This window comes from Pieris napi, chromosome 19, assembly GCF_905475465.1.
Source record: "Pieris napi chromosome 19, ilPieNapi1.2, whole genome shotgun sequence".
Taxonomy (NCBI): Eukaryota; Metazoa; Arthropoda; class Insecta; order Lepidoptera; family Pieridae; genus Pieris; species Pieris napi.
The window spans coordinates 4,224,997-4,242,558 of NC_062252.1; the positions used below are offsets into that span (position 1 = coordinate 4,224,997).

General features: G+C 31.4%; 1 protein-coding gene across 2 annotated transcripts in view; it reads right to left on the bottom strand.

Annotated features, from left to right (window-relative positions):
* LOC125059380 (proton-coupled amino acid transporter-like protein pathetic) overlaps positions 1 to 17,562 on the bottom strand; it is a 29,563-nt gene that overhangs the window by 7,659 nt on the left and 4,342 nt on the right. Inside the window, exons 1-2 of one of the 2 annotated variants that reach the window (XM_047663785.1) lie at positions 8,762 to 8,859; positions 2,162 to 2,217 (exon numbers count right to left, since the gene is read on the bottom strand). In XM_047663785.1, coding sequence (XP_047519741.1) covers positions 2,162 to 2,205 — 44 coding nt within the window. In that variant the 5' untranslated portion in view covers positions 2,206 to 2,217; positions 8,762 to 8,859. Of the gene's footprint in view, positions 1 to 2,161; positions 2,218 to 8,761; positions 8,860 to 17,562 lie in introns of those variants that run through there. The other variant, XM_047663784.1, reaches the window with a different exon arrangement.

The window sequence follows — 17,562 nt, forward strand, 5'->3', positions numbered from 1 at the left end:
TTACAACAAGAATTATACCTTATTTCACTCCCTCACGAGTCTCGGTTTGAATCATTAAACAAAAGTTTTACTTCCCTATTCCTCTGGCGTTACGGAAGTGGGAAATTTAACAAGGAAAACGAAAGCCCTTCAAACTCTATAAGCAACCATCGTAATATTGTATGGATGTGCTACATTTTCCTTATGTGTGTGTGAGAAGACCATGAAGATTGTGTCAAACTTGTTTTATATCCAGTAATGAATTGTTATAAATACAATACAAAAGGTTGAAGTGGTGTTTCTGATAATTTAATAATTACCGTGTTTGCTTTGTTATTCGTTTTCGAGGTCTTGTGTTCAATCAAGTGACACAATTATTGTTTTATGTGCAATAGGCCCGTCAACGAAAAAGCAGCAGAAACGTAACGGCGATTGCTTTAGGGTACGTTTACATGTGCATATATTTTAAGTTTATGACAGTCTTGAAAATCAGAATAAACTAGCTGTTGTTTATTGTTCCATGCTGACTTTGATACTAAACAAATGTATTCGTTCTCTACAAATCCTGGGGGTTGTTGATGACATAACGTACAAATGACAAGGCCAAAATTATTGAATACGTAGGCTAGTAATTAAATGTGTCGTTCATTAAATAATCTGAAATACAGCATAAAAATTTCGCATTTCGCAAGTCTAAGGAAATAAATGCTTTTGTTATCATCTTTTCTTATCATACATTTGTAGTAGGTAAATGGTGTGGTAATTACGTGAATGAGAATAGGAATTGTAGACAAAGTTTACTAGAACGATTTTTTTAATCTATTGTAAATTATTTCATGATAATTCCATAAATTATTTTAACACTTAAGAACAGTCAAACAGAATAAATACTTTCATAATTTTGATTAAATGGTAATTGGTGTTACATTATACAAGGAACACGTAAATTTGTACTGAATAAAATCGATACTATCTTCAATTATATTCTTGAATGTTAATAATACTGTCCGAAATTGGTCACAACAATAGAATCGTGGTTTGCGAATTCATATTTTTCTCGTAATCAGATGTGTTTACAACTTTATTATCAATATTTACCATCGATATTTTATCACTTACAATTACTTAGCAATTAACCAATATAATTCATGAGACTTCATTCAATAAATTAAGTGGAACTAATCCTCAATTGAATTGTTGTTTTATGATAAGCTGACTTTCCAAAGCGTTACACCAGGATTTCGATTCAATGCTCTAATAATTTTATTGAACAATATTATATATAGTATGTTTAAAGAACTGTAATTAAGACAGAAATTATTATTAATCAGATTATTTTTGGGGTCTAGGCTCAGATTGATTTTGTCCCATTCGGTGTCGAGACCCCTGGTCCGTGGGGTCCTGCGCTTTATGGCTTTTTAAAGAAATATCAAAAAGGTTAGTCGACATCACAGGAGACCGAAGATCTGGTAGCTACCTCGGACAAAGAATTAGTCTAGTTATTCAATGGGGGAACGCTGCCAGTATCTTCGGAACCTTGCCTAAAGGGACTCCTTTTAATAGTATATTTTAGTTTATGTTAAGGTTAGTTATTTATTTCAATGTATAATGTATAGAATTTATTAAATATGTAATAGTTTCATAAAATTAAAATATATTATTAAGACAGCTAACAACATGAATCTATATAATGAATTGAAAATAAATCATCTGATCTATTAAATAAAAAAATAAGGAAAGCATTAATACAGCCAAATGTTTCGTCAAGTATTCATTTGATTTTAACTACATGAATATTCGTATCGACTAAATAAATCTCTCGAAACTCAGTAACTACTACTACGGCAGGATCAAGTAATCTATTAATTTCGCATAAATATGAAAGTTAGTTCGTAATGTTCTTGGTGGAAGGATTATAAATGTTACAAGGTTTGTAACAATTACAATTCTATGTCAAGTGAAGAGGGCTTAGGATGTTGAGAGGACATTTTATGAGAGTAAGTCGGTGGGCGAGCTAAATGTTACCCAAGTTGACTAGAATTTAGCTTTGCACCGCACAAATCACTTACCACTATTAGTGATTATTCATGTTTTGTTCCTAATTCCGGATATACCTAAATGCAAGTTCCTTGAAATCTACAGCAAGTAAGTGTCATGTATTAGCTAGTATAAAAACGCTTACGTAGACTTGAAGTTTTCAGAGACTGGCTTCTCCTTCGAAGACATTATGATAGATATCTGAAACAAAAGCAAGTTTATAATTAATTCAATCATTAGATACATAAGTAATATCCAATATTAATGTTTTTTTACTGTTAAACTATACCTCTAACTTTATCTGAATTGATAAAGTACTATATACTTTTTGTTAACCAAACAAGAACCAAATAGAACCGGAAATAAATAGTTTAGTTCAATTATTTTGCAAACCCGGAAAACGTTGTTATAAGTTTAAGTAACGGTTATATGTATTTTTTAATGCCAAATCATTAAAAAAACACAAAAACGTCCTAAAAATGAGGTGGGCCACTTTTATGGGGCCTTATTTTTTATGGCTCTGGCATGGTTTGTGCATTAACCAGCGTCAAGTATAAGATTTTTATAATTCTTTTTGCCTTAGAAATTCGACCATGTCCTCCATGTACGGTTTAGGCACTTGCCCGGTACCACACAACCCTCCCAAAGGCCGAGAACAAATTTAAATTAAATTAAAACTTGCTCTCGAACCGGGAATCGAACCCGGTACCCCTCACCTAGCTGCCACTTAATATGACCGCTAGGCTATGATAATTTTGTTTTTTATTATATCAAGCCGTTGCGAAGGAGTTTGGTTACAACCACTGTGTCACTATTATTTCATATATAGCCTGATTTCAGTTTATTTAAGATACCAATTTTGTAAAAAGTAAAAGTTGTTATTTTGTTTGGATTTAACTGGCTTAAAAATACTGCGAGCCGCTGTTAAAATATAATTGAATTTTGTTTTATTATATTTTATTGTATAAATTTTAAAAAATGTTTTGCTTTATATGGTATTTTGGATACTTTGCAATTAGTGGTAAAAAAATTCACTCAATATCTAGTGATAGAGGAAATCACATCTAAAAAAACTTATATCATCACTGTGTTAGTAGTATTTCGACAAATTATTACTTGTACATTGCTACAACTACGTTTTATTTTTGTGTCCTAAAAACTAATTTTGTCATTCAACTCACTTTAGAATCTCTGCTATTCAGAGATCCGACACACTAAAATCATCAAATCATTCTAACAAGGTATTAAGGAGACACCAGCTCTCGCAAATTACCTGGGATGGTGATGTATAATTAGGGTATTATATATTAGCCTCGCACGTAATCTTATTATAAGTAGTACATAGTAATTATCGTTAATATAAGCAACCTTGATTTCATTGCGTCGTGCATTACCTCGACACCGTGTTTTAAGTCGACAAACTTGACTTTAATCAGCAAATTATGCATTTTAAGCTAAACCTAAGTATGACATATTAATAAGATTAAAAATCTTACTACATTCTTTAGTTTCTAATAAATATTCTTAATGGGCAATGATAACTTAACCTTTGCAGTTTGTGCCGCGCACCACCAATATGTGGAACCATCTGCCCACTGAAGTATTTCCGAATCAATTCGACTTAGGGTCCTTCAAGTAAAGATCGTACCAATTCTCAAAAGGCTCCCAACGCACTCGCGAGCCCTGGTATTGAGAGTGTCCATGGGCGGTTCTATCACTTAACAGCAGATGAGTCTCCAGATGAAACAAATCTTCTGTGTCTGACACTATACTTCCCGTTTGTTTGATAACAATTTCGATAGAAAATTCCATTCCAGGCAAACGATGCTTATTTATGTAATAAAATGTATATGGGTATACATATAATAGATAGCCCTATTAACGATCAATGAAAGGACAGCTGTAATGTGTTTGACGTCGCCACAATTCAATAAGAAATTGCCTCCAATGACGTAGGCATAATATCTATACCTATATAACTTACTCAATTTACACCAAAATACTTCCTAATAAACAAGAAACAAACTGCATTTAAATTTATAAAAAAAATTTAGCCGTGCGTTACCAGTTCTTGTTGATTCATAATTTATATTGTTTTAAATCCACTTAGCCATCTTAAGTACATTTCATCTTGACATTAATATAATCAATATAAGATGACATATTTATTCATTGCAAACTGGGTCGCGTTTTACGTGCTAGTTCTGCTGATTGATTGTTGGCTGGTCTTCTTCTTCTTCAGTCGCACACTTCATTTCTGAAGGACGTGTTAGTGCCGCCGGACAACTTCCTCCACTCTTCCCTGTCTTCTGTCTTTTCCCTGTCACATTTCTAGTACAATAACAGAGATCAACGCAGCATACGAAGTTTAACCCGTATATCGTATACCGTATCAGGTGATACGGTACTATTGGAACTACACCACTGCATGTTGGACCACAACAACCATAGTCCACTATCGTTTCGTTGTTTGCTTGCAGACTCACATATGTAATTGCAACAGTCCTTTTGAAACATATAGGCATTAATTATGGCATTGTGTTAATTTCCGCAAAGATTGTTTCAGTTTTAAAATGAAACTTAATAAAAATTTGGGGTACTGAATGACGCACGCCAAGTACGTTTGAAAAGTTGTTTGTAATTGTTAAATTTACCACAAAAAGATTTCAATTAAAAATCATAACAGCTACTTGGTCTGTCTTTTTTTTTACATCTTTTTGTAAAGTGATAATTTCTCCATGGTATTTTTGTTAATCAAAAGTTGTGAACGTGTACTTGGTGCAATTTATTACAGTTAAACTGTTTTTGTTCAGATTATAAGATTAGCATACATCCTTATATTATTTAGTCTCTGGCCGTCCGCTTTTTACATAAAAAAAGTTAAAATCTAAAAATCTGGGTCGCGGTAGTTTGTGCTGATTATTTTTAATAATTTTAAATATAAATTATAAAGATAATTGATAATAATCAAGTAATACGCGTAATAAAAAGCAAAAACTACTATTATAAAATATTATATAAAAACAAAACAAAATAAATTTGAAAAATAATGTTTAACCTCAAAAAACCGTTCTGCTATATATACACACTCGGTAGTCTGGCTTGAGAACGAAACTTGGCGCCACAGGAGAACTATTGCTACGGCATTTTAATTGCCATCGATTTTTACATTCTAACTTTAAGGGTTTGTTCAAATAAAACAAGTAATTATACAATGCATGCTTTTACTAAAATAACTAGGTTCAATATTCAATAGTTTCCAAACAAGTGGTGTGACAATTTTTCAAGGCTTAGCCACATTGGAATAATGTGACAAGATTTTCCAATCAATCCAAGAGCCACGTACTGATGTCATTACATAAACGGTGTACCTCAGAAGCCCTTGCAGACTCAATCCTCCGATTTTCTTTTCTAACTGTGTAGCGAGGTCAATATTATTCTTGTAGAAATCCATTCGATTTTGAAGATCCCGCAACACTAATGTCGCTGAATTTGCTTCTAGCAAGATTACCTTCATGTGAAATTGATTTTCTTCAGTATTCAATCCACTAGCATTCTCCATAGCCGTTGATTCATAATTATTGATGATCAGCGGGTTAATTATCTTCTCTAGTTCATCACAAGATTCTCTAAGCTGGTTCAGCGCAACCTGAATGATGTTCATCACAAACCATTCTCTCGTCTTGGGATTCTTGAGAAAATCTTTCACAGGTAAGCTATTCCAGAAGATGTACATATCATCAGATTCGTAGCCAGGGGGCTGTTCGAAGATAAAGCTATTTTTTGAGAGTACCTTTATGTACTTTTCACTTGGGCAAATCAGATAATCATAGAGTCTGTAGACCAAGTTCTCGTATCTGGGTGGTAGACGTCCCATATCATCATGTGGTTCCATGTATTCATGTTTTAAGTCGAGTATATCAGGATATAAAGGCTCATACTCTTTATGACGACGCATCTTCCCATGATTGACCGTCTACAAAAAAGAAGAACACTTTTAGGGAGGAAAGATTGACACATTTATAACTTCAATGCATCAATAATCAATTTTAGTTTAATAATTTTTGAAGTTAAGTATACTTCTTTAGGCGCGTTATGAATAATTGATGAGAATGAAATTTTACGATGCGCGCGCACCGTGACACAAAATTAACAGAATGAAGTCGCCCACGGAAGATGCATTGGACATAATTTAAAAGCAACATTCGAATAATAATATAATTTATGTTACACTTAATGTAAGAGAATAATAATAAATATTTATTTATTTAATTTCTCAAATGTAAACTGAACTTTATTGACTATAATGACTCTTTTTCCAGTCTTTGATTATTTAATTGTAATTAATTATTGGCATGCTATCAAAAACTATTTTTAATAATGCCAAAGAAGTATAACTTTTTACGCGCGTACATAAGTACACTTACTTTTTTTTTAAATAGACACAAACATTATAATATTAATAATCAATACTTACATGAAACACTGCACGTCACAGTACTGACAGCCACGAAGAATACGATTATAGTTCTAGTGAACATTATGATATAACTTAACTAAATCTTTTATACAGTCTTGTTATCAGAACTAGATAAAAGGGTTCGAGGGTCACGTAACTTTTAACGGGCTTAGCGCCAAAATATTGAAGTTATTGAATTAGTTATGATTTATGATTATATTAAATTGTCATCGGTTTAAATAACGTCTTAAGTTCTAATAGCTTATTTATAGTTATAGTAAGTTTTGTATGCTGCTGTGTATCGTCTGACACTATTAGTTCACTCATCAATAGATCGCCATCATTCAAAATGCATGATATGCATCTATCGTTAGCTAAGAAGTTAGGACCTCAAAACAACTTGAAAATTCTAGCTACGATAAAAATTTACCTTAAACTCGGCATTTTTACGGCACTATTTCTGTTTGTTTCATCAGTTATTTTACCAGTGAATTGCATGTAGTATCTTATAGATGTCATAGGTCAATAAAGCAAAATAAGGAGCTTATTATTCTTTTTCCATACAACATCGCTATGCTGTAGTAACGCTTTACTAGTTGTTACCAACATCTTGGTTGGTTACTTGAATAGTCATGTGATATGTGTTTATCAGTTCATTTGCTCCATTTCTTTCAATTTATTCGCAGAAAGATTTTAGTTATTGATTATTGAAAACCTGGGTCGAAAAATTTAAACTGATTTTAAGCTAAATGATCCGCATTTGAACTTATTGATCTATATTTGAATTTTTAAAAACATTTTCATCTATATTTGATCTACTTTTTTATTTTTGATCTGTTTCAAGTATAAAATAACTTTTTAGTAAAATAATTGAGCAGCTATGAATATTTTATGCTGTTTCTAATCTAATGAGACTAAAAAGTTTTAAAAGTTTGATCGGTTCTTAGTCTAGTTAATTTGTAGATGGACTGTATGTATTGTTTTCAAATTCAATATGAAATCTTATACAGTTTTGATCTACAATTTTCACTCTAAATGTTCGAAGGCCAAAAGTCGACTAAGATAGTGACTTACAATTTTTTGGACTCACAAGTATCTCATTAAAAATTATAAGTCGCAAGCGACTTTATTTGAAAAATAAATTAATTTATAGTATATTCATGCGCTCTCTTTTTTTATGTACTGAATGTCGATTATAACCTTAACCTTCTGTCATAGCTTAACATTTCATGGATAGTAAAAGTTTTGTTACTGCGAATATTAGTTGCAGTGATAACTAATAAATTTGTATTAACATACGTATATAAAATAGTTCTCATCGTTTGATTATGGGATCTAAATCTAGAGTTTTCTAACTATCGTTATTAAACACAATGTGAATATATCGACAAGATTAAAATGTTGACAAGATGACAAGATTAATGTAAAATTTAATACTTTCACGCATAATTTAATTAGAGATATTCACTATTTAGTAGTGTGAAGAATACCGCTTGGTATACATTGCACTACGAAATAGTGAATAGTCACTATTTCAATTTCAGAGAATGAAAAGCTGTGCCCTGTAGAGGATCTTCGAGGAAATGAATAAAATAATAATAAATAAATAAATATATAAAATAGTAAAAACTCCTTCAATTTTCTTTCCATGTAGGAAATCTAAGTTTGAGGGAACTCTTTAGAACGCCTTTTGGTAAATTCCGATCGGTTCAATTGTTCAAAAGTTATAAGCGATTCACATAACTTTATTTTGCAAGAGTTTATGTAAATTATGCACGTTCTTTTCATATCTACTCGTAACACAATGTGTAAAAATGACATTTTATTGTATTTATATTTTATAGTCTAAGTTTATAATTAGAATAATTTTAGATTTATCTTGGATTTAACTTTAATCAGATACTATGAACGGAGTCTTAAAGGAAAAATTACAGCTTTAAGTTAATTTTTTGGGTACCTAGCTTTTCCACAAACCACACATCTATTTCTGTTTTACATTTTCATTGTATAAAGTAGGTATCACCTTCTCCAAACTAAAGAAATCACTTCACGGGAATAACGTCCTTAAAATTAAGGTATTTAACTAAATGTAGAGGAACTGAAGCATTTGTGGCTCCATGCAATAATTTAATATTAATTGATTTATTTTATAGACAAATGTTTACCAAGCCTTTTTATACAGCCCTCCTAGCGTACGAAGACAGTTGGTAGAAGAATGTTATACATGAACATGTAATAGATACATACAAAAAAGGACAAATAAACGTTTAAAAAATGTTTACTAACCTAAAAATTATATTCACTATCACAAACACAATTAATTCGAAAACTTTTATACTGCACTTAAACGAATATACTTTATAACAAATAATAAGCCCGTCGCACGACTAATCCATCACAGTTCTGATGTTATACTTCTTACAAATTAATATATATTTCATTAATAAATCATTACTTATCTCTCTTTAACAAATGAACACTTATAGATTTACAATGAATTTTTCTTTTAATTGCTATTATTAATACTGGCGTGAAATTGAAATCAAATTAAGATGAAGCAATTATTAATAATGTCGTCATCATTAACTTTTAAAACTATTCTTTAAACCACTTTTGAGCGACCAAAAATTCAATGTATATTGAAATTGAAACTAAAACTTCCTATGCATTCAATGATGAATCTAATTAAGTACAAATCCTTATTGACATTGGGAATTGTGAATCTGAATAAAAGGGCTATTTATAAAATGCTACATATTTTGTCTAGTGAAAAATTTAGTTATAATAACGTAACAACAATAACTTATTTAAAACATCTTTTGAAATGCTGACTAATATATTAATATGGGTAGTTCATTTATTAAAAATACGAATACTATAATTACTTAACTGTTTCCAATTATGATTAACTATTAATTATGTGATTATTATATGTTGCTTTTAAATTTAATCACGCAATTACTAACGGAGACTAATATAATCAGTTTAATTTCTTTAGTTCATGGGCATTTGAACTAGCACAAATTCTTAAATCTCTTTCAATAAGTACTTTTATTATACATAAAAAATCCGTTGGTAGGTGAACCTTCTGTGCCTTGCATGCCGTCGGCTTTTTGTATTTAAGATACATTGGTTTTCTCACGATTTTGCCTACACGGTCTGAGGCAATGTTGCAATGCACAGACAGAAACTCCATTGGTGATAAGACGGGGTTTGAACCTACGACTTCAGGAATAACAGTTACTCGCTGATATCACAAGGCCCCCACTACGTCATTTAATACTATTAATCAAACGAAATCAATATAAAGAAGGATTTAATTTGCCAGGGTTTTTTTTTCCGAAACTTTTAAGTTATAATATTTGCAAATTCATAAAGATATTTTTGGAACAAAAAATTGGTTCTTATGTTTCGGACTTTGAACCCAAGTATCTGAATCACGAAATTTAAATTAGGGCATGTCTTGTATGTTGGCTTAAGATAAATATTGTTACGAGGCATGTGTCAAAGTGTCCGCCAGTATCCGCCAGTGTCCGCCAGTGTCATCATTTTATTCATTATGTTGACGGAAGAACATTGTTCACCTTTCCGCAAGAAATTCCATTCTAGTTTGATTATTACATATTTTACCTACTTTATTTTTAAGCTATTTTAAGCTATTGCATATATTTTACCGCAAGCTTTGAGCGCGGAGACCGAATCAAGAAATTCCGTAACTAAATAAACCTAACACACGATGACGTAATATAGGTGCGGCCAATACGCGTTAGAGCGGGACAGAACGCACAGTGCGTGCAGTTTAGCGTGATCACTGATCAGATAGGCGTGTTAGTCTGAGTCTGATAAAGTGGTAGATTGAATTAATATGAAAGAAAAAAAATACTGCAAAAATAAATAAATAATTATATTGCATAAGTTTATAAAAAAATGCTATGCAATAGCTTTACCGCGGCAGTCCCCGAGTGCCACACGTATTTTTTTACCTTATGTCTGTTTTTCGCATTTTCTGCAAAACATATTATTAGCAGCCTAGTTAGTAAACGTGAGATTCGCCACCCTGATGTCGGGCAGTCGAATCCTGTACGAAAAACATTTGCTCATACGGAAAATATTGCGAGGAAGTCGGCATGTCTCAGTGTAAGTTTCAATAGTCGGCTAGTAAAGTTAAATATGACTCCCGTAAGTGAAAACTGTAATGCAATACCAATTGAATACATTGGGTAACCAAAGTTGTATAATCGAAATTTAATAATTTCATTGCCAATGTTTCTAACCAGCCGGTTCTAAAGACTTTCAGTGCCACCTATGCCAAGGTCAACGGCGTGAATGTAGCCTCTCAATTGAAGGTATATGGACTACTGTTTCTAATCATGTGATTTCTGTCAGATTGGAATGATGAAACTGATATTAAAATCTATATTCAATCATGTTGTTACGATAATCTCAATTTACGTAAAATATCTGCTTCACGTGTTCAGCTGTCATACAGCTAAACCCTTACGCGTTTAAAGATAATGTAGGTAACGAGATAAGCTTTAGCGACGTTATTTGAGAATTTTAAATAAATAAGATTCAATATAAAACAAAATACGATATAAAACAAAAGAAGATTGGAGTACGCCAAAGGGCTAAAAGGAAGGAGCGTTCGATTCTTCGATTGAAATTTAAAGAATATTTTAAGTTAAAAACGGTGTAATACGAAGCCAAACATAAAAGCCAAAAGAGTTTAAGTAGAAATGGGCCGATCACATTTCCCGCATTTATGATGGCAGATGGGTCAAGAAGACCCTTACTTGGAATAGCCCAGTAATAAGAAGAAAGAGCGGACGCCCACCAGAAACTTGGGAAGATGGAATAAAAGGGATAGCGGGGCAGAATTGAAATAATTGTCCCGAGGAATACCACGTGGAAGAATTGTAGGAGGTCGAGTACTAGTGTAGAACATAAATGACATAGACTTAGTATAGTTTAGACTATTTTTAAAATGTAAATGTTTCTAAGATACAAAATAAAAATAAAAATAAACGGTCGTCAAAGTTGTTGATTTAGAGATTTCGGTAACGGCGTTTTGGTTTAATTGTGTTCCCTAGATTCCCGATTTAACGCGAATTTATTACATTATTAACAGAACTCGACGTTTCGGGTGCTTAAGCAGTTGTGGTCAGAGAGAAGCGACATCACAAATAACAATTAGTAATTTATGCTTCTGTTGGAAATTTTACGCCATCTACGCCGTCAACAGCGTGCATCATGTACAGAAGATCAGCCTATTAGATTTTTTTTTATCACGAAACCCATACAGAAATATGAGGGCGTTACTGATTTTTTTAAATTTAATAACAGCGTACAGGCTATATAGAATATTTAATTGAATACTGAGGTGCTAAGTTACAAAGTCAAAGTCAAAGTCAAATCATTTATTTCAATTAGACCATCTAAAATGGCACTTTTGTACGTCAAAAAAAAATATACAAAGAAGATTCTAGTTGCCCCTTCCAAAAGGTAGTTTCGTGTGGAGAAGAATGGGCAAGAAACTCCACACTTACTCTTTTAAAATAGGTTTACAATATTTTGTTACATTTGTTAAATAATTATATGTGAAGACAATGTACTCTTAGAATAAACTACTATACTAAAAAAGTTAGTATACATGTTCCTCACATATTTACAAATATCGAAACCGTAGAATATCAGTAAATACTAAATACAGTTAGTAGAATATTAGTTAGTAGTTCTTATACGTAAGAAATTGTGTTATAATAAATGAGTCGGATAGTTTTGGGTAAGTACTGAGTTTTTATGGCGCATACAGACGGTATCCTAATTTCGTAATAGCTGTAACAGTAAGTATGTCGTTTCAGTAATGGTTATTTTTAATGTTCATAGATTAATAAAAATTACGAAGGATTTGGTGACAAGACCGAATTAACTTTGTGTATTATAGTATCATTTCATGCAGTGATATTAATTGCTTGACTGTATTCAAGTTTAATTAAAAAAAAATCTTAATATAGGCTTTTTAAAGAAATATCAAAAAGGTTAGTCGACATCACATAAGACTGAAGATCTGACAGCTACTTCGGACAAAGTTTTTAGTCTTTTAGTCCAGCTATTCAAAGAGAGAACGCTTGCCTAAAGGGACTCCTTTTAATAATATATTTTAGTTATTATATTATGTTAAGGTTAGTTATTTATTTCAAAACATCTTATATGTATTTAACATAAAATAGGCTATAAAATATGTGTGATTTGTTAAAAGATTGTAATCTTTTTTGTGTTGTGTAACTGTTAAATATAAATAAAGATTCTATAACCATAGAACTATTTTAGTTAAAATTCTCATAAGACGATATTTCAACAATGTTTACACTTATAAACCTCTACCTGTAATAAGGCTTTCGTGTAGCCTTACACAAAACATGGAGTCAAAGGTACATATTAAATTTGCTTTTTTACTTTTCATATTACCGATGCCTAGTGCCTATGGCTGATAGAGGCCAAACTTTTGTTTTTTCTTATGCTGAGTAACGGAGACTTAATTGCTACAAAACTGATTGCGATCGGGAACGCATTCGGTACCGCGATAAGTTAGAGGCAAGGGCCCTGGTTGTAAATGTAAATTGAGAATAAATTTTGTATCGACTTACATAAATGTACATTAATTTAGGTATATATATGATATTTAGATTTTAACGTTTGTACTGTTATTTTCTATACTTATAAATTTTTCATTGAACTTTAATTTAAAAAAAAATGTAAAAGCATCTTTGAATGCTTCTTTTATTATAAGCACTAATTACAAATTAAAACAACGCCTTGTCTGTTGTAGACCAACCTTTACATTGTTTGCTAAAGGGTTTTAACGTCTTTCGTAATCGATTTATCTTAAAATTGAGTCACCACAACCACACCAATTTTTAAAAGGCCGGCAACGCACTTGCTAGCCTTCTGGCATTGAGAGTCTCTGTGTGTGGTATCGCTTAAAATCAGATGGGCCTCCTGCCCATTTGCTCCTTGTTCTTCCAGTACAGTTAATGATTTCTTATCGATAAATTTTACAATTACATTATATTCTAACAATAGTTAATAATTCTACATTATGATCTATGTACCTACTGAATAGAAAATTAGCGGTGATGATAAAACGAAAATCTTCTAAATGTCGACTCTTGAACTTTAACCTATATACCGTAACGAGACTGTTTAAATTATTTCTTGTTATAGTAAAATAAGTATATAGAAGAGTACAACTCGCTCCGAACGTTAATTTCCGATAACAATGATTTAATGAGCCTCCTGCCCGCTTGCCCCTTGTTTTTGTTCTTCCTGTTCAGCTTATGATTTCGTATCGATAAATTTTATAATTACATTATATTCTTGCTTCCGTGATACTTTACAAACAAATATATTCAAAAAAGAAATATGTATATTGCAACTACCAAACCTAACAAAATATAAAATTACTTTAGGGCGTAAAAGGCATTTGTGCTTCGTGTGATATTTAGCTTTTATAAAAAAAATACATCCTTTATTTTTAAACACTTTTCTCATTGCTTACACACAAAACATTGGCTAACTAAAATATTTGTATTGTTCTGAGAATACAATATGTAATTAATAATAAAAAATGATTTATTTTATAAAAAATAATACACTTCCTGAATCATAAATGTCATTAAACAACTATAATTATCCTTATAACTTACATGCGAACAAAAGGAAATATTTTAATATTATTGTCCTTTTACGGTAAAACCTTCAAAACTTCAGCTTTATACCCGTGTTGATAATAATATTTATCGTTTGAAAATTGAACATAATTAAACCAAAATCGTCATAGATGAAAAAGACTCAAACGAGTGCCATACACCCTTGGAGATTCTATCACTTTGAGGAACATTTCAACGTTTTGATTGCTTATCAAAAGCTAGCTATATATCTATCAAGAGACCGCTATTTCCCACTGAACGTTAACAATTAATATGACGGAAATATATTCAACAAGGAAAATTTCACAAAGTTTTTGTTACGCAAATAATGGAGGTACAGTATTAACAAATACATAATTTGTTGTTTGTTGGGTTTAAAACCCTTCTTTTGTAGCTTGTTTTTGTTTCAAAGTACGTTACTCGCTACCGTTTCTTTAACAGACAACAATTCAAATCTTAATGTATTGATACAACATTCTTTATTAATCAATAAAGCTTTTTATAAATTTGAGGAATACTTAAATGATCCTAATCATTGGGATTGATTTGCTCCAGTTCAAACAATTTGTATGACAATACTTGGCGATTAAAAGCCAGTTCTTCTTACCCGCTCTACGCCCTTGACTTGCGAACTGGTAGTAAATGTAAATTTACAATGATTTTAACTTCTTTTTGACGTTCATAAGTGTACTGTTTACCTATATGAATTAAGATATTTTGAGTTTGAATTTGAATGTACTGAATATAAAATTAGGGGTGATAATAAAACGAAAGTCTTCTAAATGTCGACACTAACCTAACCTATGAACTGTAACGAGACTATTTAAATTTTTTCTTGTTGTAGTAAAATAAGTATATGGTACAACTCGGTCCTAAAGTTAATTTCCGATAACGATTGATTTAATGGAGTACAGGGTTCGAATGTAAAGGAATTAATTATTTACTTGACCCAAGTCGTGATCAATGAGAGAAGTGTTTCATATACACCATTGGTAGGTAAAATATATGGAGGCTTATTTACGGTAGAAATCTTTACAATAATGGAACGTATTAAATGTTCCTGTAAAAGTTATTAATGAACTTAAGTTTAACGTGTGTAATTAATATAAAAACTTAACATAAACATTCAACATTTCTATATAGAGACGGTGTTTCAATGTCTTGTTTAATTACAGCTAATTTTAAGCCCCATATTCGTATACGAATTCATTAATTTAATTTTTATAAAAGCCCTACCTAGTGCTCAGACTACGTAGAAGTCATGGGCCGGCTACGCATGTGTAGTGCAGTGCACACATCAAAGGTTGTTTAGCCTCACCTCTCACCCCTCGTGAGTCTTTTTTGTAGGACCACATACTTCCTTGTGGTAGTGTCACGTGAATTTCAAAAGTATTTAACATTTTTTTTTTAAAGACAATTCACACCAATTGACCGAGTCCCATGCTAAGCTGGTGAAGCTTGTGTTATGGGTACTAGGCAACGGATATACATACATATTATAGATAGTTAGACATATAAATACATATTTAAACACCCAAGACCTAAGCACAACAACAAATGCTCATCACATCGATGTTCGTCTCAGCCGGGGATTGAACCCATGGATTCGCAGTCAGGGGTACTAACCACTAGACCAATGAGTCGTCAATTATAATAATAAATACTATAAATTTAAATACTCGATCAATTTCTTCAAACCTTAAGATTTACTCATATAATAATAGAATAGTAATTATTTTGACATCCTATTTCAGACAATCATAGATATTACGCAAAGTAGCTCCACAATACGAGGCCGCTATTACAAATTAGAAAAACATTATGACCAAGTACAAGGGCAACGAAATTATATTAAACTGCGAGCAAATTAATCATGCAAATTTGTGTCTGTGTCAATTTGATGTTATATTTACAATCTTTTCTCCATCCTCCGTAAATAATGGATGCCAATTTGATTTTGATAAATCATTAGGTTTGTAGAAATTGAGTTATCGAGTATTTACATTTTTAGTATTTTTGACGTAATCTATATATATACTAGCTGGCCTGGCGAACATCGTACCGCCTAACAGTCGATACTTTATTTTTTTTAAATACTTATTTTGCTATTAGAAATATTTCAATTTTCTTAGCGGGAAGTTAAAAAGAAGAATAATAAAAAAATGTATGCGTGTACTAATGTACACACGTAAGAAATGAAACTTCTTTATGACCCTATTTTACGAAAAATGATCTCCTATATGCAACTTTACAGGAATTGGTTAAGTTAACTTAGATAAAGTTAAAAAATGGCTTTTATTATCATAGACATAGATAGAATAGAAAAAAATGTGCGTGTACTAGTGTACACACGTTAATTTCTTTTTTTAGATGTGAAACTTCTTTATGACCTTATTTTTCGAAAAATTATCTATATGCAACTTTACAGAAATTGATTAAATTAAGTTAAATTAGATAAAGTTTAACAAACGGCTTTTAATGTCACATACTTGAATACAAATAATACAATTATTTCATTTTACCTTATTACCACTAAGATTATTACAGAATTTCATAAATTGTAATAGAATTTTTAGTAGGTATCATTGTTATCGTTATTATACATTTTTGTTATTAATGGTTTAGAATCTCTTTGAATCAACCGTGGTAGGGACAAGAAAAAGACGCGCGTAACGGTCAAATGTGACGCGTAACCGAAACATGTGACGCGTAACGAAAAAATGTTACACTAAATTTTTTTCCAACCCCGATAAAGAAGTTTCACTTCAAAAATATGAAAAAAAATAAAATAATGAAACATAAAATTTATTTTAATTCGTCCAGCAAAGCGGGCGCGAAACGGCTAGTCTTCTATATATATATAATGAAAATGGTTTTCGTTTGAGGCTCAATCACGCCTAAACCACTGATCTTATCGACATAAAACTACCACCATTCGATGCGAAATTTTTCCTAGATGGTTAATGGCTATTTATTTATTAAATTCCAACGTTCCTTCATTTTTTTATTGCTGTTTTACTTTTATGAAAATTTATCCATACGGACTTCACCGCGGAAACATTCGGGGACGCTTCCTAGAACCTCTAAACGTCAACATCTGTTAAAAACTCGATTTTCGAAATATTTCAATTTTCTTAGCGGGAAGTTAAAAAGAAGAATAATAAAAATATGAAAAAAAATAAAATAATGAAACATAAAATTTATTTTAATTCGTCCAGCAAAGGGGGCGCGAAACGGCTAGTATCATATATAACAAAGTTGGATTTGTTGACTGGATCGATTTTCATGGTTATTGATGTTTTGTATTTTTGTGTCTCCGAATGTAATGCAGAATAACTATTAAAAACATTAGAAAATTGAGAAAAAAAAGTCTAGAAA